Source organism: Malurus melanocephalus, unplaced genomic scaffold (assembly GCF_030028575.1).
Source record: "Malurus melanocephalus ecotype Western Australia unplaced genomic scaffold, MMel_1.1 scaffold_230, whole genome shotgun sequence".
NCBI classification, from domain to species: domain Eukaryota; kingdom Metazoa; phylum Chordata; class Aves; order Passeriformes; family Maluridae; genus Malurus; species Malurus melanocephalus.
Genome location: NW_026623462.1, coordinates 838,786 through 861,142, shown reverse-complemented (window position 1 = coordinate 861,142; position 22,357 = coordinate 838,786). Strand labels below are relative to the sequence as shown.

Genomic DNA, 22,357 nt, shown 5'->3' with positions numbered 1-22,357 from the left:
AGCAAACCACAGTTTTCCTGTTCCATGGAATGTTTCAAGCAATAAAAACAGCAGATCACAGCGAACAATGCAGCAACTACCAGGAGATAAAAACCATCTTTGCCACTCCAGCCTTGCCCCTATTTTGAGGCTCAGCAAGACYTTTCCAGCAAGAGGAAAACCACTCKSGCCATAYAATGCCCCMMAAAAAATCAAAGAGAAGGATGCCACCATCGTAAATCCTTCTCTCTCAGTAGGTTTAAATAGAAAATTTAAAAGAACTTCAACAAAACTGGGAAAYGGCCCCTTTTCCTTCTCTTCCTTCCCCTCCTAGAGCTCTTTTTGCAGACTGTTAGCATTTTCTTCTGCCAGCTCAGCAAGAAAACTTCTGGCAAACTCCAYTGGAAGCTGCCAAAGCCTATCCCATGTCTGCAGGAAAGGTACAGCTCAAGTGTTTCAAATGCCTTTTGGACTGGCACAATTATCCCAATTTCCTCCTCAATAAAAGTTCTTATTGAAACCATTTGGAGCCAAGCCAGCTCAAGCAGCTCAACACACTCACCAAAACTGCTGCTGTTGAGCTGCCAGGGTTATCAGGGAGGAAAAATTTCCACTGGACAGCTGCACTTCTCCTGAAGTCTTTGAKATGATCAGCAACAAGTCAAAGAATATTTAATGAGAAACAAGGAGCAAGGGAAGCATGATTTCCTCATCTCCTCAAAGAGCAGTAAAATCCCACTCACCTGTTTATAGAGTCTGCTCACATTTTCTGTCTGAAGTGAAACCAATGTCATTGCAGTCAAGACAAAGGAAGTGAGGGAAGGCAACACACAAAAGAAACTCAAGAGCTGCACAGAAATTCCAATTTTCTTTTCAAGTCACAGGCTGATTCTCTTTAATTGGGAAAGACACTATCTGCCAGCATTTCTAGTTAAGGAATCCATGGGAAATGCAGACACTGAAACAATTTACCAGTATTTGTCTGGAGACAATTCCTATGGCAACAGACAGTTGTCTCCATTGCCTTCACTCCCTATTGCTTTCCTGTGGACTGAGATCCATGTTCACAGTTTGAAAACCCAACTGAACTCCCATAGAGTTCCCAAGCAGATAAACTTCAACAGCCTTAAATACAGCAACAGGAACTGTTTYAGACACTTGTTAAAGTGATGATGAAATCCATGACAGAGCCCCAGCTTGTCACAGAGCAGCATCTCTTTCTTTCTACATTCACTTAATTCATAAAGGATTGTCATAATCCACAGCAACTCTTGTGATAAATAAAACAACCCAATAATCCYACACAACAGCTGGAATTATTAACATCTGTCTTCTGAAAAGCAAGAWCATGGAAGGCCAAGTACACAGGAAACACCAAAAAAAGTAGACATAGAAGGAAAATGCAAATTAAAACTTTTATTCTGGTAAAGTGTCCAGTCATACAAGTCTTTCAGAGCAAACAAAAGCAGCCTTCAGTGTTCATGGGGAAGGTGCTGTTGCTCAGCTGCCCTAACAATCCCATGTATAAAGTGAATGTCATGATTCTGAAATGTTACACCAAGYTGCAGGTTCCAGATGCCAAACCACAGCCCTGCCTGTGCATTTACACAATGGGAGTGMACCATGTTTAAGCCATGAGTAGTGATTTACTGCAATGGACACATTTGTCAGCTGTACAGATGACTCAGGCTCAGTAGCCCCCTTCTCATTAAGTCTCCTCCAGAAAAATTCTTCCATTGTCCAGTAAAATTCCTTTAAAGGAAAYAGGAGGAAGGGATGGAAAATTCCAGGAATCCTAAATGAAGCCCTTGTGTGAACTCACATGAAGTTCACCTTTGCCACTGGGGTCCAGCAATTCAAGTGCATCTACTTTTGAAACAGGATTTTAGAGATGAGCTTTCTGGAGGATTTCATACTCCCAAAGTAGCTGAATATTAACCCACCACAGCTGGAGGGAGAAGAGTCTGAACCAAACTTTAATACTCCTGYCCCATTCCAGTTGTGCTTCATGCACTCTTAGAACGGGGTAGGACAGAAATCTCACTCAGTTTTGGCACAYGCTCAGGAAAAGTACATGMYCCATTGTGGCCAAACAGTGGAGTTAAAATGGAAGAAATTTTTTTAACATGTAGTTTAAGCAATAATTTAACTAGTCAGCATCCTCACAGCCTTACCTTAGGTAACTTTCAGAGCAGGTGACTGCTCATGGTATGACAATATTGTCTGGCAGTGAGAAGCCACACCAGAAGTTGGGAAATCTCTCCATGATTGAAAGAAAAAGAATTGGAGGGAGGAGTTGGCTTCAGGCAGGCACTGCTGTAAATACACTCCAGGGAGCAAGTGCCTCTGGGGAGATGAGACATTAACAGATCTCTAGAGAAGGCACAGATACTAATGAGGGGGGGAAAATTACTCCTTCCATGAAGGAGGTGAAATAAAAATGTTAAAAATCCAAAGAATTCAAACCATGGAAGTTCCATTCTAAAGCAGGAAAAAAAGTACAGAGAGGAAACAATGTCACAGCCTAGGAATCAATACAATTTGAAAYGTTTTCCCAGACAACTCATCCTCTGTAAAGGATGTGTTATTGTTCCCAAAATTCCTGGAATTAATTGTTAAAGCAGAAAAAAAATAAAAAGAAGAGTTCTTCATGTGGTTCAGCAACAGAAAGCCACTTAATACTATTTATGGTAATGAACACCAAGAACTTTAATTAAAATGGAGTGAGATAAATGGAGTGTATTAATGGCAATAAGAAAAAAATTAAAAATGAGGTAGGATATTAAAAAGTTATAATTAATACAGAGGAACAGCACATCATGAAAGATACCTGTAACAGCTATTTAACGATTCAGACTGACAGAGTAAATTACTTCCAGCTGCTGAATTAACTGGGGATCAAATAATAAAATCAGAAAACAAGATGAAACACAGAGCAACTTCAGCTAATATTCTAGTGCATAGTGTCAGAGTACAGCACAATTTAACACATTTAATAGGTTTGGTATTCCTTGCTTTTCACCTGGTTTARAATAATTAATTGCAACTTATCACTTTTTGGCGTATTTAGCAGGAAAGATAAAGTGCATGTTACTAACCTTCMATCCTAACACGAGATGAGCATCCTTGTGATCTCCAAGAACTTGTTCAGCTCAGAAGTGCTATTAAGGAAACAGGTGGGTTTAATTCAAGTTGCTGTATGGCTCAGCAGCTAATAAATAATTGGTTTGCTACCATTTTGAAAAGCCTGGCAGGAGAACAAGACACTGCGCAGAGCAGTGACTGTCTGCTTAAACTGAATGCTTTTTGTGAACACACAGATCAGTGCCCAAAATAAACCCTTWAGTTTAGTCTGATGCAAACTTAAAGGAAAACACAGAATATCCACTGGTTGAATACTGTGGGGGTGGGGTTGTTGAATATCCACGGGTTGAATACTTGCAAGTGGGGAAGGATTGTTGATGTAGGRTCATCCCTCACTGACTGAGCAATCCAGACAATTTGGGAAGTGGGTGATTTGCTSTGCTGTGGGTTGAGTTTTGCAGCAGTCCTCAGTAATAAACATGTTTGGGACTCGTGGTCTAGATCCTATTCTTGGAAGTTTTAAAGCTTTTTCCATCTCATCATACAAGTCTGATACTCTGGAATCAAAAAGGAGACCAAGCAGCACATATCAGAAGTATATAACACATATTGCTGTCTTTCAGAGTGACAATGTGTTTGTGTCACCTGTTTTCTGATAACAAAATGTTATCAGATCATTCATCCCAATYTTGCCACACTTGAAGTTCTCAAGTCCTGGCAGCCATAACCAAAAGAGTTAAGCTTAAACTATTGCAAGAGCAGCACTAAGCTTGCATTTTCATGCATGATCAATACCAGCCTGTCTTACAGTTGCTTTGCACACCTGAGGCCCAGGACAGTCTCTACTCAGGAAGCAGSAGGAGCACAGCACTGTGACTTTCTGGCAAACAGACTGTTGATAACCCATTCTGTTGGGATACAGAGCTGTTGAGAAGGCTTGCAAGCTTCTAGAAGCACTGCAGCACTTTCAGGAGCTGGTTATAGAAACTCTAACCCAACTGTGCAAAGTCTAGTTTGTGTAACTAAGACCACACCTGGAATCAAGAGTCAAAGCACTCATCACYACTGTGGACATCCAGGAGAAATCTCACTGCTCCTGTGAGCCAGGTGAAACTCCTGGGAGGTGCTTTGCCCTTTCAGCCCTACCTAGTCTAAAATACATGTGTAATAAAACAGTCACCCAATGGCCTTGAATAGCAGAGTTCAAATCTTCCTTCAGTGGCCATTACTCTCCAATAATGGCTATCTTTTAGGACAAAGCAAGGAAAAAAAGCTTCCTTCACCATCGAAACAGCCCCCACACCCACCACAGGGGAACTGAGTGGAGACCAGCATTTCTGTACCTAAGCCTTAAGCCATTCCTGCTTTACTCAAGAAGCAAAGCCCGCCTAGCTATTTCTGTCCTTTCTGTGATCCAAAATGCTCGTGCAAATACAATCCAATCAGCATCAGTCCTTCCCCATCCTTTCACTGTGGCCCCAACTCTAACACAATTTCAAGACACTAACCCTATTAGAAGCCAGAAAAGCTGTTACAGTACCTTGCTTCCCAGATGGAGATGTAATTCTATTATCCCCTGAACTGTTTAGACTTTTCATAATGAATGGACTAAGATTTACAATTAGGATTTATGTTTTTCTTAAAAGCAGTTTTATAAACAGATCTCCTGATTTTAACGTAGCTTTATTTAAGCATCTGAACATCAATAAATCCAGAGTCCAGTTAACATTGTTCATGGTTTCAGCATATTTAGTATATATATATATTTCATATCTTACATCTGATGAAGAAAGCCACAGTGTGCCTTATTGCCCCAACATCCACGGGATCACCACAATCCGCTAAGCCAGGGCACGCGCTGGCAGCTTGTCAGGAACCACTCTGAAGCTGGATGTCGCTTCCCCCTTTGTACACATGGAAAGCCTCCAGACTTCTCATGCCCCAGCTTGCAGCACTGCACCTTGGAGCCAACCTGTTGGTCTGATGCAGAATGTTACAGCCAGGACCTGTGTGTCCAGGCGCCTCCTCTTGCTTCTGATGGAAAAGCGCAGACCTCAATGTCTTGGAGGCACCTTAACCACCCCACCTTAAGGACATGATTATCAGTAACAGTTACACATTATCTACTTCTGCCAGCCCAGAAGGTTGAGGGGTTTTTGTCAAATACCACCAAACAGGTCAGACTTGTTTCAATAAAGACTGCTCTGTTCCAGGAAGCCAGAAGAGCACAGTCCACAGAGGATTCTCATTCTGCTCCTTAACACCAGGGGAATGAAAAGGGGAAGAAACAGGAGGACAGGTTTCTTTTCCAGCACCAGGTTCAATAAGCATTATCCTCTTATTTAGGTCAAGAGGTGTAACAGGAACTGACAGCTGTTAAAGTGAGGGGAACAACAGAAGAGAACAATCAAGCAGCTCTCAAGACTGCATCCATGAAAAACACTGGCAAAGCATCGAACAACTTAAATTAACAACTTAATGGTGAGTGAAGGTAGGATGGGGGACAAGAGTTGCAGAGGAAACCGAATTTCCTCTCCCACCTCATGAGAGCCCCCGACACACTGGCCAGTTTTATGTTCCTACTTGATATGCAAAAAAATACCAGCAATTAAAAAGTAGCCAGGAACTAAAAGCCAGATCATGAAGCAATTCGAGGCTTCTGAGRGAGTAGATCGGGCAGCCCAACTGCTTTTTATCCAGATCTCCCAYTTGCCCTATAACCATCCATTTTCAGAACAGGCTAAAGCTCAGGAATTGTGTCAGCGTCTCCAGGACATCGGCTGGAGAAGAATGCTGTGATGTACTCACTCTCACAAGTGACTTGAAACCGTTACAGGAGTGCAATCTTAAAGGAGCAGATAGTTTGGTTCCTTCTCCAGGAGCAGAGGAGAAGGTGGGGAGTGTGCAAAGGGGAAAGAAAATCAGAAACAAAAACAGAATTCTGCCTTCAAGTAGCTGCGAGATGTTTATCTCCCAAATCCTAATACCAGCATCTAGATAAAATCAGCTGTCTGTGTCCTGTCCCACCCTGATCTGGGGTCTCATGAATCTGGGACAGAGGGGAGCAGTACCCGGTGTCACAGAGAGATGGAGGTTCAAGATGCTTCCTCCAAGAGGTTTCCTTCTCTCTTGATCTTTGCTTGCAGGACACTGGACTCCCTCAGACCCTGACACATATAAACCCAATTTGGAGCAATGCAGCAATCCCCACATTCATTTTCTCCTCAATTCAAAGGTATTTCTTCTCACCAGCACCATCTACCTCACCCCAATTCCTGTCCAGAAGAACAGCAACACCTCTAACTCCCCTGCTCAGAGGCCAATTAATCTGTCTTGATCCTCATCCTGATCCCAAGCCTCCCCCATCCTGCATCTGAGGCAAGAAGCTGACTCATTCAGAGTCATGTTTGTCAAGGACTCCTTGGCCAGTCTGATAGTGATCGGAGTGGAGAAAGGGGAGCATGTGGGTGAAAGGGGACTGGAATGGCCTTTTGCTTCCTTCTAGTTGATCAGAGGCTTTTCCCTTTTTTCAGGGGYTCAAGCTTGCTCTTTATCTGCCCTCCACAGGCGCTCTTTGACCTCCAAGGGCAGAGTGTTGAACAGGTCCTCCTCCACCACCAGCCCACTGCGTTTCAGCAGCGGGCACTCTCCCAGCTCCACAGGCAGGCACTCCAGGCGGTTCCCTCGCAGCTCTATCTGCGACAGATTCGTCAGCTCTCCCACACGGGAGGGCAGTGACTGCAGCACGTTGTTTCCCAGGTTCAAGGTTCTCAGCTTCCTGCACTGGAACAACTCTGGTGGGAGACTCTCAATCTGAAAAAAAAAAGAAATCAATCACAGGCAAAGTTACCAGCAAACACAGACACACGCTCATAAGTGATCAACAAGCCAACATSATGCTCCAAGGTTTACAGAGTCACTGTTTTYAGTCATTCAYKTCTCCCTTGAGTGAGTTCCTGCTTGCTCAGCTTCCTGCTTTGGGTGCTTCCAGCACCATGATTGTATGGATTCCTCTTTCAGACACTGCACTAGTTACAAGAGACCATCAATGATGGTGACTAAAGCAGGTATTGTCTCCAAAGTCAGGATTAGAGGACCAGAAACCTGCTCACAGCTGGCATATACTGTCACACGTTTCCATCCATATTGGCTTCTTTCTTTCCCAAATCCTTTATTCTGTCAATGGACCATAGCTCCTTTGCTTTAAGCAGCCACTGTACACTTGATATTATAATGAACAAAAATTGGACTTAGTCAGRACTTTTACTTTGGCTGTAAGAAAAGCCGAGACTAAGTGGGTACAACCTCCAGGCCCTGAGAACTGGAATTCTTCTTCCATCATTTCTGTAGGGCTGTGAAATATTGCAAAGGCTTTCTAGGCTCAAAGTCACAGCGTTTTTTTACAGTGCCAAAATGCAACAACAACAAAGCCATCAGCTCTTAATCTTTCCCAACATCACCTTCAGGTAACCATAAATCACAAATTTAATATGGCTTATTTCTAGCAAATCCTTTTAACAGCTCAGTCCTCCCAAAGAATTTCTTTCTATTGCTAAAGTTTAGCAAACACTAGGCTAGGAACTAAATGCAGCAATTCAGGATTCTCSACTTAATACAAAGTCTCAGCTTGGAGGCTATCATTTGTCTTTAAATACAAACATGACCTTTCTAAAACTCAAATTATATATGATATCATTTGTGGCTAAATTAGCCTGGAATCCATTCCGAACGAGGACRAGTCTAAGGAAAAGCCAAGATGAAACCAGACCAATTAGAGACAATTCAATGCAGTCATTGTTACTGGTACTGGAGTGTTTTGCAAACAGCAACATGCAATCAAATGATCASAGACTCTTGAAAATAATAGAGTTATTTGAGGAACAAGTATTGGTTTAGGAAGGAAGCAATGTGTTATAACAGCCTGCTTTCCAGAAYGGGACAGTAGTGCCAGCCAACTCCAGAAGTCTCTATTTAGTAAGACTGCTGAGCTCAGAGAGGACATTTGAGATAATTCCTGGCTTTGGGAAGTGCCAGTCTGCCAGTCCCTGTGTTTCTTGCTGTCTCCACTTACTGGGAGTAACGAGGCTGCCAGAGCCCCAGTGTAATGCTGGCTTGCCCAGGTGGCTGCAGAGGACACAAACAGGTTGGATGTTCCATTGGGTCCTCACCACCTTTTGTTTCCAAACACACTGGACAAAGGCTGCTCCAGCCTTTCTGTTGCATGTTTTTTTTTCCCAGAAAGAAATGGGTGGTGCCACACTGCACTGCAGAAAATGGAGCTGCCTCTAACTCTTCTCATCCATTAAATGCTCCACCCCAAAACTGCAGAGGATACACTGCAGATTAACCCTTGGGAAGCTGTGCTAGGAAGGCTGCCAGAAGGCAAACAGTACARAATGATCTGCTTTCTGAGCACACCACAAAGTTTACCAGAGCTTCAGCCACCCACACAAACAGATGCACAGCCATCCAGTGCCAGGAAACCCCAGTGAGCAGCTGTTCAGCTGGAATTGCTGCCCCTACTCTGCACAGGCACAACAAGCTTTCAGACACTAACCTCAAAATGTGGCTGGAGTTTTAGGAACCCTGTCTAGTACTGAAATGTATTAGCAATTAAATACTTGATTTGAGAGCACTTCTGTGAAAAGCCAAACCATCCTCAAGCTGCTGTGCATCTCTCACAAGCAATCTGGCAGTGTTCAGTCAGAAACAGATCTTGCCAACAGCAGGAAGGACCTTGAAGTGTGACAGTGAAAACTAGCACTGCTCCAGGACAATTCTGCTTCRTCCCAGAGGAAACCAGAAGCAACTAATTATATCTGTCTGCAATTTGTAGTTATGTTAGAGGCTCTTCAATTTTATGTGATAATAAACTCAAGGGGAAAAAAGAGAGTCTCCCAGGAATTTGCAGATGGGATGAATGAAAGCTTCAAYTTTGTCAGACATGGCAAATGAAGTCTCCTTAGTTCCAAAGGAACAAAAAACTGTATGTGGGTATAGTTTGCTTTAAGCAAATAAACACCCTCCAACACAAGCCAAGAAATGCCTTATGGCAATCAGGCAGCAGGGCACACTTGGTCATCCTCTGTAGCCTGCCCTGCACTCAGACTGAAACAAAAGGCATGTGTTTATGAGACCAAACTATGGAGTATTCCCTGCAAATGCAAAGTACTCCAAGGAAAGCTGTAAGCCATGCACATGTATTCCCTACATAGCTGCTCCCATAGTGTATGTGTATGTCTGAAGCACACATTTAAGCACATAGTTTTAGATTAAGACTACAGCTCCTCATCTCTCCATTTTAAGCACAAAATTGRTGTCAATCTAGAGACTACATGGTTCCAACTGCAGAGAAACAACTGACTTGCAGATTTCTAAACAGACTCCCACTGGAAGGGAGCAGTCTCCCACTTGGAAGCAATCTCACTGTTAAGAGAGGAAATGCTACCAAACAAGGGCTCTTGGAAGACAGGCTTGCCCCAGAGGTATCTGCAATGTTTTGCCTTAGATAAACCCCTCAGAGAGATAAAAAAGCAGTGCCAGTCGTAACCATAGACCATTGTAGCATGTTAATCACACAGATAACAGAACTGCCAGAGCTATTTCCTCRCACAGCAACTCAGCTCCTTGCTCACTTACCCTGTTGGCTGTCACAGCCAGATTCTGCAGGTTTTGAAGAAGCCCAACATCTGGTGGTATGAAAGTTAAGTTGTTGTGGCTGAGATCCAAGTACCGAAGTTTTCGGCAATAGAAGAGCTGGGTGGGGATCTTTTCTATCTTGTTACGATTCAGGTAAAGGCGTTCTAAGTTGGTCAGGTTGCCTATCTGCATGGGGATGTAGGCAATGTGGTTGTACCACAATTTAAGGCAAGTGAGACGATGTAAGTGCTGGAAGCTGATGATTTCCTCAATGGTCTTTAGGTTATTGTCCTTCAGGTCTATTTCCTGCAGATTGTGGAGGCTAAAAATAGAGTGAGGAATGCGCTCCAAGTCACACCGGATCAGCTCAAGCTCTGTCAGGTTGACCATCTTCTTAAGGCTRTTGAGGACAATGAGCTTGGTGCCCTCATTGTTGATGGAAAGCTTCTGAAGATGCACACCAACATCTGTCACCACCTGTGGCAGCTTGGTGAGGTTACTCTTCATCCTCAACACCTTCAGCCTCTTCAACTCCCTCAATCCATCTATCACAATGTACCGATTGTTTTCAGCACTCAAGTTCCCTGTCAGGTGAAGCTCCTCTAGTGTCTTCAGGCTATAAATCCAAAGAGGAATCTCCTTAATGTCTGTGAACTTGATGTGGAGAGATTTCAAATTCTCCCTCAAGAAGGCAAGGGCTGGGGCCTCAATTTTGGCAGCTGTGTGGTAGAGCCAYAGTTCCTTAAGGCTGGTGAGCTGAGCAATGCTGGGGGGAATYGTGACATCAGGGATAAGCTCCAGCTTCAGGACCTCCAATTCAATGAGGTCAAAGACTGTGTCAGGAATGCCACTCAACATGAAAAGATGCAATTCCAGCTTATCCTGAGAGTTTTTGGTGATTCTCTGGCGTAGYTTCTCCAAAGTCCACTCATTGTTGAGGTTCAGCTGCCTCAATTTGTTCTCACTCACCTCTGACAGAAAGACAGCAAAGCGCTTGGAGTAAAGGGGGTCATACTGATCAATCAGATGGAGCATAAAAGCAAAGTCATTTTTCACGTCAGGAATGTCACTGTAACTGCTCTCTTCACGGATAGACTCAAAGGAGTATTTCTTGAGCGACCGTCTCAACATCCACCACAGTGTGTACATGCAGATCAAACCATAGAAAATCACCAGACTGATGTAGAAAGAAGCCAAGATTTTGAAGAGAGTGGCYAAAGGATGAGCACAGCGGTACATCCTGTAGCCAGTCAAGCTCTCAATGTCCACTTTACAATCCACATCAAATGTTATGTTGTTGACATAGTACACAGTATAGCAAATTATCAGAATGAACTTGATTACTTTGATTATGGTCTGTCTCATGTACAGGCGATAAACTATATCTCCCTCTTCCACATGAGTACGGAACTTTTTCACTTTCTCAAAAAGTGCTTTGGCCTGCTCACCCTCCTTTTTGTCCAAGACACCGGTCTCAGACCGGTCCACAATCCCTTGCTCAATTCGAGACTTTGTTCTCTGCAGCATGGGAACAGTGGCTTCCACATCCTCACTGACCGTGGAGGATTTCTTGTCCATGGAGCCATTCATTTTCCCAAATGCTGGTTTGGTATCACTCTCTTCCACCACTGTCTCAGACAATGCTCTCGTTGTCCATGGAGAGTCAAAACACTTAAGCAAAATAGACACAAAATGCTCCAGCTTGGAGCTGGTCCTTGGGAACTTGAACCAGAAGTTGCTACAAGCCAGAAAGATGAGGGTATGTAGCAGCACTAGGTAAGGGAAATACTTGGCAAACCAGTGAAGACGGTTCTCATAACACACCGCATCCACATAGTTGTACTGGTGCCGGTCCAGATCATATCTGATCCCTGTAGGCCCTGAATCAGCAGAGGGAACAAGACTAGTGTTGTAATAGGTACGCTCCGGGGCTGCTGCTGTCCATCCCCTGACAGTGTCATTGCAGGAGTCTTTGGTAACCCATTTACAGGGCAAACAAATCATTTTGTCCTGGGTGACCTGAAGCGTCCCTCCAAACACAGCGATCATCAGCATCACTATGGAAATGTAGTCCGTGAAGACGTCCCACCACGGCTTCAGGATGCGATAGGCTGGCTGAGTATCAGCAAAGTAGCGCAGCTCGGTGACTGGAATCATGATTCACCTGGAAACAAACCAGAAACAGCTTAAAGGGTTTTGTTCCGCTCTTCAAGAGGGCATGAGAAAACACATGTTAAGTGCTGGCATAGCACAACTGGAATTAGCTGAGAGGCAACTTCAAGTAACTGAGAGACAAATGAATGAGGCTGCCTGTGAGACATTTGCTACGGCTCAGGCGGTGAAGTTTGTTCAGCCTTCCCTGACGGATGAATTGTCACAAAACCTCAAAATGGGAGGTTTTGCTCAAAAAGCAGTCTGTGAGACAAGAAACATTTAAAGAAAGCTTAYAGAGCAGACTTAACTCCCTTGCCCAGACTACTAGTATTTGGAAATTTACTGTTTTATCTAGGGATTTTATTYCAGGGATGAATGACTTTTCCAGCACAGTTAGAAGTGATAAAATCTACGCACAGAGCATATTTATCATTGGTTTGTTACTGCTTCTACATAAAAATTCTGCATATTGCTGGCTCTCATAAAGGGGGCAAGGAGAAAGATCTACATACAATACAATTATATTTCCCGTAACTTCTTCATTGATGCAATTCATTATGACATTCATAAAGCAAGCTGGAAAAGAGAACAAACATTGCTCAATATTATGACTTTTCCAAGTAAGTAGTTTTGGCTTCCTTCCTTTGTGTTAATTCTCCAAGGAAGGATTAGCTACTTGCCTTCTGATAAATTCAGTACTGAAATGCTGTAGCAGCTGGGTTTTTTTGCCTTATTTACTTCAGAAACAGAGGAAGGGGAAAGCATACTTCGAAGAATTTGCTTCTCTGACCAACCACTCCCACTTAGAGTTCATCTCAGCTGGGATTTAAGTGTCACAAAGGAAACCAAAAGGTTCTGGGAAGCACAGGCCTTCAGACTTCAGGGGAAACTTCTAGCATGCTCTTCATCAAGCCATAGAAAGCCCCAAAGGCTGACTGATCATGGATAATGAAGCTCACAAAATAAAATTCCTCTATTTGATAGGTAACACAGAAGAACATGAAGTAACTGTAATTCATTCTAATGGTGGTGAAAAAGCAGTAATACCCCAGCATTCTTCTAGAAGAGTTCAGGAGCACGACAAGCACTAACCTTTTAGCCACTTTGAAACGCACACAATTCAAGTATAAAGGAGAAAACAAAAACCCCCAAGCCTTAAGATTTCATTTTTACAGATAGTCAAACAAGTCCTGGGGGGCTGAAAGCCCATGTGCCAGATAGCTTGAGAAGAGCTGCATGTGCATACTACAGAAATAATAATTCCAGTAGGGTACAGAAGTTTTCTCTACAGCCCCTACACATCAGAACACCTGAAATGAATCCAGCAGTTAAACACCTGTTTATGAAAGAACTTACTCCTTCTACTCCATATCAAGGGGAAAAAACCACATATATATTTATCTCTTTCCTCTTACCTAGATACCACTTCTTCTCAAAGATTCTTCCTGCTTACTCCTTCATCCCTTGTGGTAGGGAAAGTTGTAGAAAATGTCAGGCGTTTCATATTAGGCTTATGAAATGGAGACAATCTCTTTTGAGAAACTGGGGTCTCATGGCATTTGCAGACTTGAGTTGTAGTGCTGGGTTTACTAGTTTTGCCCAAGACAGAAAATGCCTAGTTTTGTCTCACAAGGAATGAACCTTGTACTGACTCTGATTTGTATCTCAGGATATGTAGGAAGGAAACCAAAAAGAAATTAGCACAGCTGGCTCCCTGATTCTGCTTACCAGTTACATGGGGTAGGAAATCCCCCTTTACACTGTGCACTTAGAAGATAGCTAAAAAACATTCATGAGCATCCCCATGAGAATCTGCTCCAGTTCAGTGTCAGCAACTAAAACCTCWGCAGGGTGGAGCAGGAAATCTGCCTTCCAGGAACAATGACGGAGGCACTGGAGGAAGAAAAGACATTCACAGCAAGTTCCCACTCCAGGCAGCAGTGGAGACCTCGTTCAAATCCCAAAGAGGAATGATAAACCTAGGGGCCACCTTTGTAGAAGCTGGAATTTGCTATGTCTTACCTAACCTTATTCCCAGCATCAGCAGTAAAAGGGAAAGGTATCCAGCAAAAACCTAAGAAAGTAGATGGGAAAGTCACATCCCTCCTCACTCAGAATCCACAGGCACATGGTCCAATTCTAATTCCTGACGATTCTACATSAGAAGATCTATCTTGTCATGAAATGTTATCCTTATTTTGTGAACTCCATCTTGTAATCATTTGAGAACACAATTCTCTTGCAACATGCTCCATTCTGGATTAGAGTTGTTTTAGTGCCAGGGTTGATGACAACAGCAGACCAAAAGTCAAATTCCCTGAAGAATCTCTATCACTTGACTCTCCCATGCACAGAAGGATTCTTCCCACAAGGACTGGGATTTCAACCACTCTATAAGAAAACACGCAGGTAGCTGGAACACTGACTCTCMCAACAAGGGCAGTAGAACAGAGGAATTTACATGGAGGGTATTAATCTGGCATAGAACAAGGAACAATCCTTGCACAAAGAGAGCTTGAGAACAAGAGCAGACCAAGCTCCCCAGGGACAGCAGATTTCAAGTTTCTGAGCTTTTTAGCAGTTTAGACTGCAGGAGGCTTTATCAGTAYCAATGTATTCACTGTGAAGAAGCCTTATTTGCCAAGTCACTTCTATCATGCAGCTTCACCAAGGGCTGAGCACACAGAACACCTGAACTGAGTAACTGAATTTATGGACAGGAACAGCTATGGAAAAGGAAGTTCAATGTCAAAGCAGTGTTGGTAGAGAAGGATCCAAACTTCTTCATATACATTTCAAATTGCAGAACCTTCCATCTGGAGCTCGGGAACAGGCAATTTATTTGCACTATAGTTACCTTGGACACATGGAAAGCATCAATATCAACATTTTGAAAGAGTGCTCTAGTTTAAGGACAAGCTGACTTCACTAAACTTGCATAAGCTGRAAAGTCAAAACATCTCTGTCTAAACTCCTGTCATCTTATCAGACACYTAAGAAACTTAGTTTTCCCAGGGTATAATTAAAATGACAGGCTTGAGGGGGAAGGGAGGGGAGGAAAACTTACAAGTATTGGTCTCAAACATGCTTCAAGTTTTGCATTTCAGGGAGCTTTCCTTGCTACCACACAGTCTCTAAGTCCCTCATCCCCGGCTCCCTCAGAAATTACTTTACGTTGGAGGGTTTCAGCTACATCAAGCAACACTACTTTGAGCTTTTCTACATCCAATTTAGAATCACCCCAGGACAGTTTATACCAGCAACATCTGAGATTGTTCAGTAAAARATCTCTATGCTTAAACCTCATTATCATTCATACAGCAGGATCAATCCAGCCTAGATAAATATGCTCCTGAAATATTTACACATTCCATGTTGGGCCACTACATATCTCTTCAGAGCCTGCAAATTCACCTGGATCCAGGTTGGTATCCCACCAGGGACCATCCCTGCCTCAGCCTGCTGGGCACAAACCTACAGCCTCCCCACAAACACTGAACACGGTGATCCAAGAGAAAGAACAGCCRTTCCACACTTACATAACCAGCCTGCCAAACCTACCCAGCCTTCAGCCAACCATAAGCATCACCAAGTACTAATCCTATGTTTTACCAGACACACCTGGAGGAGTAAGATAATCACTCATGTTGGAGTAACAGGGACATTCTGAGCAAACCACACCTACACAGCAAAACCAGTCAGAAACAAGATTAAACGCATCTGGCTGACAGACATAATAAAAGCAGCAAGTACCTGACAGAGCTGAGAGCATGAATGCTTCCCACAAACCACAGGTAATAACAGTAACTATTCTCTGATTTGAACAATTCCTGTACCCAAGACATTTAATCTAAAAACAGAAGACTGACCAATTGGCAACAGACACCTGGCTGAACAGTGCTCCAAAAACCTGCCCCCAGCTGCTGGCCAGCACATCCAGCTTGGGACAGAGTGAACAGAAACAACATCACTGTTCTGTTTCACTGGCCAGTTTGTCAGCTTGACTCATCATTGCTGAATACTTTATCCAGCCTCCTCTTTCCTCCTCTCTGYTGGCCATTCTGTTACTAACAAAGCTACTGGCTGAATAGCACTACGTGTACAACCCCAGGACATGCACCAGAATGCACAAACTCCCTGATTTGAAGAAAATCTTCACCTTTAGCAGCACACAGCTTTCATGTGAGGCTGTCTCACAAAACAGTTCTAAGTAGACATGGATGGATTTTCTGTTGCAATTCTGTAGTTTCCCACTACATACATTCTTAATTCCCTGTTGATTTTGTTCTGAGATTGTGGACTGCAAAGCACAAGTCAAATCCTGCTGACAGAATTTCTTACCTCTCAGAAGCCCAGAGAAAGAGGGAGTTGCTCAGGTGCTGACAGCATCAGAGGTGGATAAACGATATAAAAATCTTGATGCTTTCAAGACTACAGCCCTGTTTATTGACGAGCTACAACACGTTACAGTAGGTTTTCAACAGAGCAGTTTCCCTACCCAGCATGCTGCCACCTGAAATCCTAAAGAAGGGTATGACACAGAGCTCTTTGTTCAAAAATCAGGAAATGCAAGAGCTTACTGGGCAGAAATGGGACTGGGAATTTATGTGTCTCCTCCCCCATGTTTATTAGGTCCAGAATTAAGAGGGGAAAAAAAAAAAAAAAGAGGCTGAAAACAGAGCTGCTTTCAAGCACCCCCTGAGAAAACCTTCCAAGCTCAAGGACAGCCATGTGATCAACTGGAAAAGCCCAAGACATGAGATGGAACAACTCAAGTTGTTTTGTCCTTTGCTGTTTAGAACAAAACAGCAGTGAAGCCAGATGTCAAAGCCCTAAATAACCATTATCCCTGTATCAGGCCCCTTCTGCATTAAAAAGATAAATCCCTCCTGTGGGACAAAACGTCTTCTGAGACAGAGAAGTGAACATGATCACTTGGTGATCTTTAAAGTCCTTTCCAACCMAAACCATTCTATGRCTCTGTCAAGTTARAAGGGYCATTTATGATTTACACAAGCAGAGAGATGGAACAGCAGCTGCCCAAACTTACACTCCTCTCTCAGTGGAACAGGCAGTGAACCCAACACTGACAGCAGGGTAAGGCACTTTTCACAATGTTCAGCCCCACCCAAGCCACAAGACACAGCAGGATGAAGTGAACCCACTGCATCACATTGCCTTTCCTGCAGTTCATTGAAGAGGATAATCCACCTACAATATGGGTATTGTAGGGTATTTTATCACCTTTACAGCCACCCATTAGTTGACTCTTCATGTCAGATGCAAGACTGACATTCTTAACAGTATAATGCAACAGSTCCTGTTTATCATCACACAGCCACGCGTGTCCTGACAAGCACAGGGAAGAACACCTGTACCTCAAGAACAACCCGTGCTGGACTTGGCTTGGCCTGCCACATTTTCTTCCTCCTGATAGTGTTTTGCCCCAGCTGCACAGGACTGAGTACAGTCTGSATCTACCAGCATCACTGACACTTGGGTAGGGACAGTGTGCTGTTGTTATAAATTTAAGTGCCATCAGATGACTTGCAACACTGATGTAAACCAGAGCAAAATGGCTGTGTCAGCTTATAAATTATGAATGTACATGGCCACAGGCTTCCTATCCAAAATTAATTTTCTCTTTGCCATAACAAAGATGCTTCAAGGACAGGGCATTGGAGCTGTCTTGGAAAAGTACAACTGGCTTCTTCCAACAAGACACAATGAAGCACTCCTTTGTGCTGCCTAATACAAATGATTGAATTAATTCTGTTAGTAACTACTCAAGAAAAACAGAACAGCTCCAAGCACCTCACCAGATGCAGGAGAGGGCTCTTCAGCACTTAACTCCAGCACTGAGAGCTGGAGGAACCAGCTGTTCTCAGCTCTCAGCAGGAAGGGTGGACAGAGCAGAGCTTTGACATAACTAACAATAGATAAGAAATCAACACTAAATTCAAAGTGAGTAAAAGCTTTTAAGCAAGGATAACTTAATTCATTGTTGACAGACTGTCACAACATGCACAAATCCATTTGTGTTGCCACAGCTGTTTTCAAGCTCCAAGAGATGAGCCAGATGGGATGAAAGATGACATAGACAAGAGCAATGCAAGACAATTAAGACATCAACCATCAGCATAGTAATGTTTTGCCTCAGCCTGAGCAAAGAGCAGCATCTCTTCCTATATTCCACATACCCCACAGGCCTTGCACTCAGGACCACCAGCTCCAAAACCGTGACTGTGACTTCCAGCTCAGAACATTTCCTGGCTATATTAATTAATAAAGAACAGACCACCTCACCCTTCATCAAGGCCAGRTAAAACTGCAACTCTGAAGGAGAACCTGTTAACTAGTCCAGCACACTGTACTCAAAAGTAGGCTAAAGCTACAGAAGCAGCTGAGAATTTGTCACCAGAGGAGCTTTGTGAATTGCCAAGGTAATTTTATCGCAGATGTTAACAATGTTTGGTACACAAGGTGAAGGCAGCACTGTTAGTTCAGCAGGGGGGTCAGGACTGAATAGCTTTTAGTTTCAAAAGTCCTGGTTTAACAGCAGCAGGAGGGGCAGATATAATCCAGCTATAGGAACTGGATTTCCAGTTGCAATACAAGACACATGCACCACATCAGCAGTTTATGGAAAAAGCTGCTTGGATGCATTCAAGGTACACTCTTCAAAGCAYGTAGACTGCTGAATGCCTGTTCAGTATTAATGTGCATATCCTAACCTGAGGCTGGGTTTGAAAACACGTGTAAAAAAGCATAAAGGAGACTCACCACRGYGCAGCTGAAGAGTYTGAATTTTAACTATTACCAAAACAMTAGCTGTGCACACCTCCTCTCAYTTTAATGAGCCACACACAAAAATCCTAGAAAACCCRTCTGCAGCACCACTGCTTACCAAACATTGCACCTCTTTTCTGAGTTACCAGCTAAGCTCAATTCAACACAAAAAGGGAGTGAAACTCACTTCTGAAGTACCCCACTAAATAAAATCCTTTAGCTTCTCTAGGATGTAGGAGAATTACATGAAGGCTTCCAAAAAGCTTTCTCTAATCACGAAGCAATAAAGTGATCCATGTGATCTCCACTGCTTATTTAAAAATTTTTAAATAAATAAAAAGAAGACATGCTCTGTGACCCAAACCACAGACCATCTCTCAGACTGCCTGCAGCAGTTACTACAATGTACCCAGCTTCTGAAAGTCATCACTAGAAGGCTTCAGTCACTCACATCTCAAGCATGGCAACATTAGCTTTTAACACATGGCTTCTGGCATGCTTTAAGGAAATATTTATGCGTGTTGTATTTGACCTACATGAATTAAAAGGGTTTTCAAATACCATGAGAGATTTAGTACTTAAAAAAAAATAAAGTCAGTGAACTGCCAGAACACCAGACAAGCCTTAGGGGTTCTTCTATTCTGGAACCAACACACTGCACATCTCTACTCAGAACGTGGCCAAACTGGAAAGAATTTCCCATCCTGAAGATGGGCACAGGATTCTGTAATCCCTTTAATCACTATCCCAGTGCAGAACCAAGAAAGCTGAGAGATTCCTGCAACTAGTTTCTRTCATTGCCTAACTGACACCCACGCGGGTGACTGGTGAGTGCACTGGGAAAAGTGGCCCGGAGATGCCTATSCAGCAGGACAAACATGACCCCACGGGAAATGGAAGGGCACCCACCAAACCCAACAGCTCTTCCTATTTCTCAGCTGCATTCCTTTTAGGCAGCAGTCACCAAAACATTTAGCAGACAGCCTCTGATTATTTACTGTTAAGTAAGTGAGAAGTCAGGGTTTACRTGGTCAGGAGTTGGTTTTATGGGTGACTACATTCAGTTATATCCTACCTTGGACAAGGCTCAGTTATTTTTTCATCTCCAAGCTAAGGACTCACCGAATTTAATTAATACCACCACAATTAAATAYCACCACTCTCCCCACACCACCCTTTGACAAACCACCTTCTCTCCATATCAGTTATCTCATCCACACCCTGTGTTTYGCATTTATGTTTAAGTAGGACCCTGGGGGTTATTTTGGTGGGTTTTTTTGGGTTTTTTTTTGCTTGACCACTCAGAGCTGGCCCAGAGCCCTCACCTTGCAGCAGGGTTCTGCTATCTGCACGTCAGTTCTCTGTGATGGAAGTGGCTGATATTCCTACGTGCTGGATCCCAAGCGAGTGCTGAAACGGTGCACTCCCCACAAGCCATGGGAACAGCTTCCCTGAAATGAAACAGATTATCAGCAAAATAGAGAGAATCAAGTTCACAGAGGGGCACGTAAAAGCTCAGTAAACAATATCTCAGAAGCAAGAAACAACTCAGAGGGTCACTGGGAACCCTCTAACATCAACAAGAGACATGCTGATACCTAGAAAGATGGCAAGAATACTGGAAGCCAAGTAAAACTCTTAGCAGGAAGGAATTTCCAGCATCTGTTATTCTAACAGAAGTTACCAAAAAGCAGGAGTTGCATACCCAGCCAAAAGACATGCTGAATACTAATATCCTAAGTTTAAACAGGTAGAGACAGAATAACAAATCATTGTCAGATGCGGAAAGGGATGACTTTACTGCTTATTTTCTAGTCTTAACAGCTTATTTCACTTTAAAAGTTACCATCAGGWGTATCAGAAAGCGTAGCTCACACTCCTAACGGCTCCAGATTCATGCAACTGTCCCCTTCTCTCACAACATGTATCTCGCTGAAGGGGCAGCAGTTTAGCACCATCAACAAAAATTACAACAGGGTTGGGTTTTTTTTTTCCCTTGCTTCCTGCATGTCAGCACGGGGCATGGGAAAAGAGGCAAGGGAGCAGATCCTTGGAGGGATCTCTGAAGCATCCAGCCTCCCAGCCATGTAGGAGAGGACTGCGGAACATCCRAGASCATTGTRTCAACAACAGGGAGAARTGAAAAAGAACAGACATCATTAGGWGAAAGTCCAAYCCCATAATGGTGGAGATATCCGAGGGTACATTCATCTTGATCCCGAACTTATCATTCGGGCTGACAGATTCTGAAGCAACACCCTGCAAACCAAAGCTATTGCATTTTAGCTGTACCACAGTGCCGCAAAGGCAGCACTAGGAGGAGAGGACTCTCTGACCTTCTCCCCGCTCCAGGCAATGGGCACCAGCCCCAATCCAGCACACCTCGGCACCAGCCCCGCCACTCCACCGTGGCTTTCTGGACACAAAAACATCCTCTKGCAGATATAAATAAACCCCACCGCGCTTCCGTCCGCAGGTAACGAACAGCGGCGTCCTCCCCTCGCCGGGGGAACACCGCGCACACCCCGGCCCTTCCTCGCCCCACAGACGGGCCGGGGACCCCCCCCTGCCCGGGCGGTGTAAGGGCAGGGACGGCGGCACACGGAGGAATCGAATCGCTGCCCAATTACTCAGCAAATCCTCCCCGCCTGCCGCCCCCGAACCCCTTCAGTCGCCCTCCCCCCCCCCCCCGACTCGGCGTCCCACCCCATCCCCGCCGGGACATCACCCCACCGGGGGACACATCCCCACAGCCCGCCCGCACCAAGAGGGACGCGCGGCACACCCACCTGCCCGCCGCGGCCGTGAGGGGAGCCCGCCGCACCCACCTGCCCGCRGCCCCCACCCTCCCTCACGCCGCTCCAACGCCTTTTGTCCGCCCTGTCCGCAGCGGCCCCGCCCCGGATCTGACCTCACCTGGCYGGCACTGCCACCATCGCCCCGTCCCGCCGCCATCTTGGGGGCGGGCACGGCGACACGGGYGCGACGCCATCTTTGTGCAGGGCGCGCTCTATACGGGGTGGGCGGGAAGAGGAGGGGGATCGTGAGGGCGGCAGCGCCATCTTGGTGCCGGGCAGCGCGCAAAATGGCGACAGATTTAAAGGCGCCGAGGCTTCCCCAGCCTGGGCTGAGCGCCTTCAGTTGCTATGATTTTTGTGGTGCCTAAAAAGAGTGATTCATTGGTATTTTTTTTATTTGTCTGACGCAATGGAGGGCACTGGGCAGCATAATTTCTTTTTAAACTCATAAAGGRTGGTTCAAAGGCATTTGTTGGGTTTTATTAGTGTACAAGAGGCAGTTCTGAGTGGTTAAGTGCAGCCAATTTTAACATGTATACACCAGTGATGCCTGTAATCGTGAAATATCTCTGTAAAAAGTACATCTGCGGCTTTCTAGGAATATCATAAAGTCGGTAGAGAAGGAGACAAAGCAAGGGGAAAAAATGCCACTGAGCCATTCGTGGGCTCAGGGTGTGATGTGAACATTTTTACAGAAGCAAACACAAGTTTCCTTTCCATCTGTTTATTTCAGWGTTTGAGTTAAACAGAAGTTTAGAAAACAGAGTTTTCCTCTCCCTGCACAGACATTCCCTCTGGCTTAGTCACCTCAGGGAAGTCACCAGTCCAGCTGGGGTCGGGAACCTTTGGCACAGCGGATGCAGCCACTTCCCTTCCCCATGGCTCACTTTTTCCTGCTGTGAAAGGAGACAAAT

General features: G+C 44.3%; 1 protein-coding gene across 1 annotated transcript; it reads right to left on the bottom strand.

Moving 5' to 3' along the window:
• Window positions 1-4,005: 4,005 nt before the first annotated feature.
• LRRC8A (leucine rich repeat containing 8 VRAC subunit A) lies at window positions 4,006-21,519 on the bottom strand. Its single transcript, XM_057374597.1, has 4 exons — window positions 21,435-21,519; window positions 19,971-20,096; window positions 9,703-11,866; window positions 4,006-6,876 (listed from the first exon to the last, which is right to left on the bottom strand). Exons 3-4 carry the CDS (start codon window positions 11,857-11,859, stop codon window positions 6,601-6,603), a joined length of 2,433 nt encoding a protein of 810 aa, XP_057230580.1. The 5' UTR covers window positions 11,860-11,866; window positions 19,971-20,096; window positions 21,435-21,519; the 3' UTR covers window positions 4,006-6,600.
• Between the last annotated feature and the right edge of the window lie 838 nt (window positions 21,520-22,357).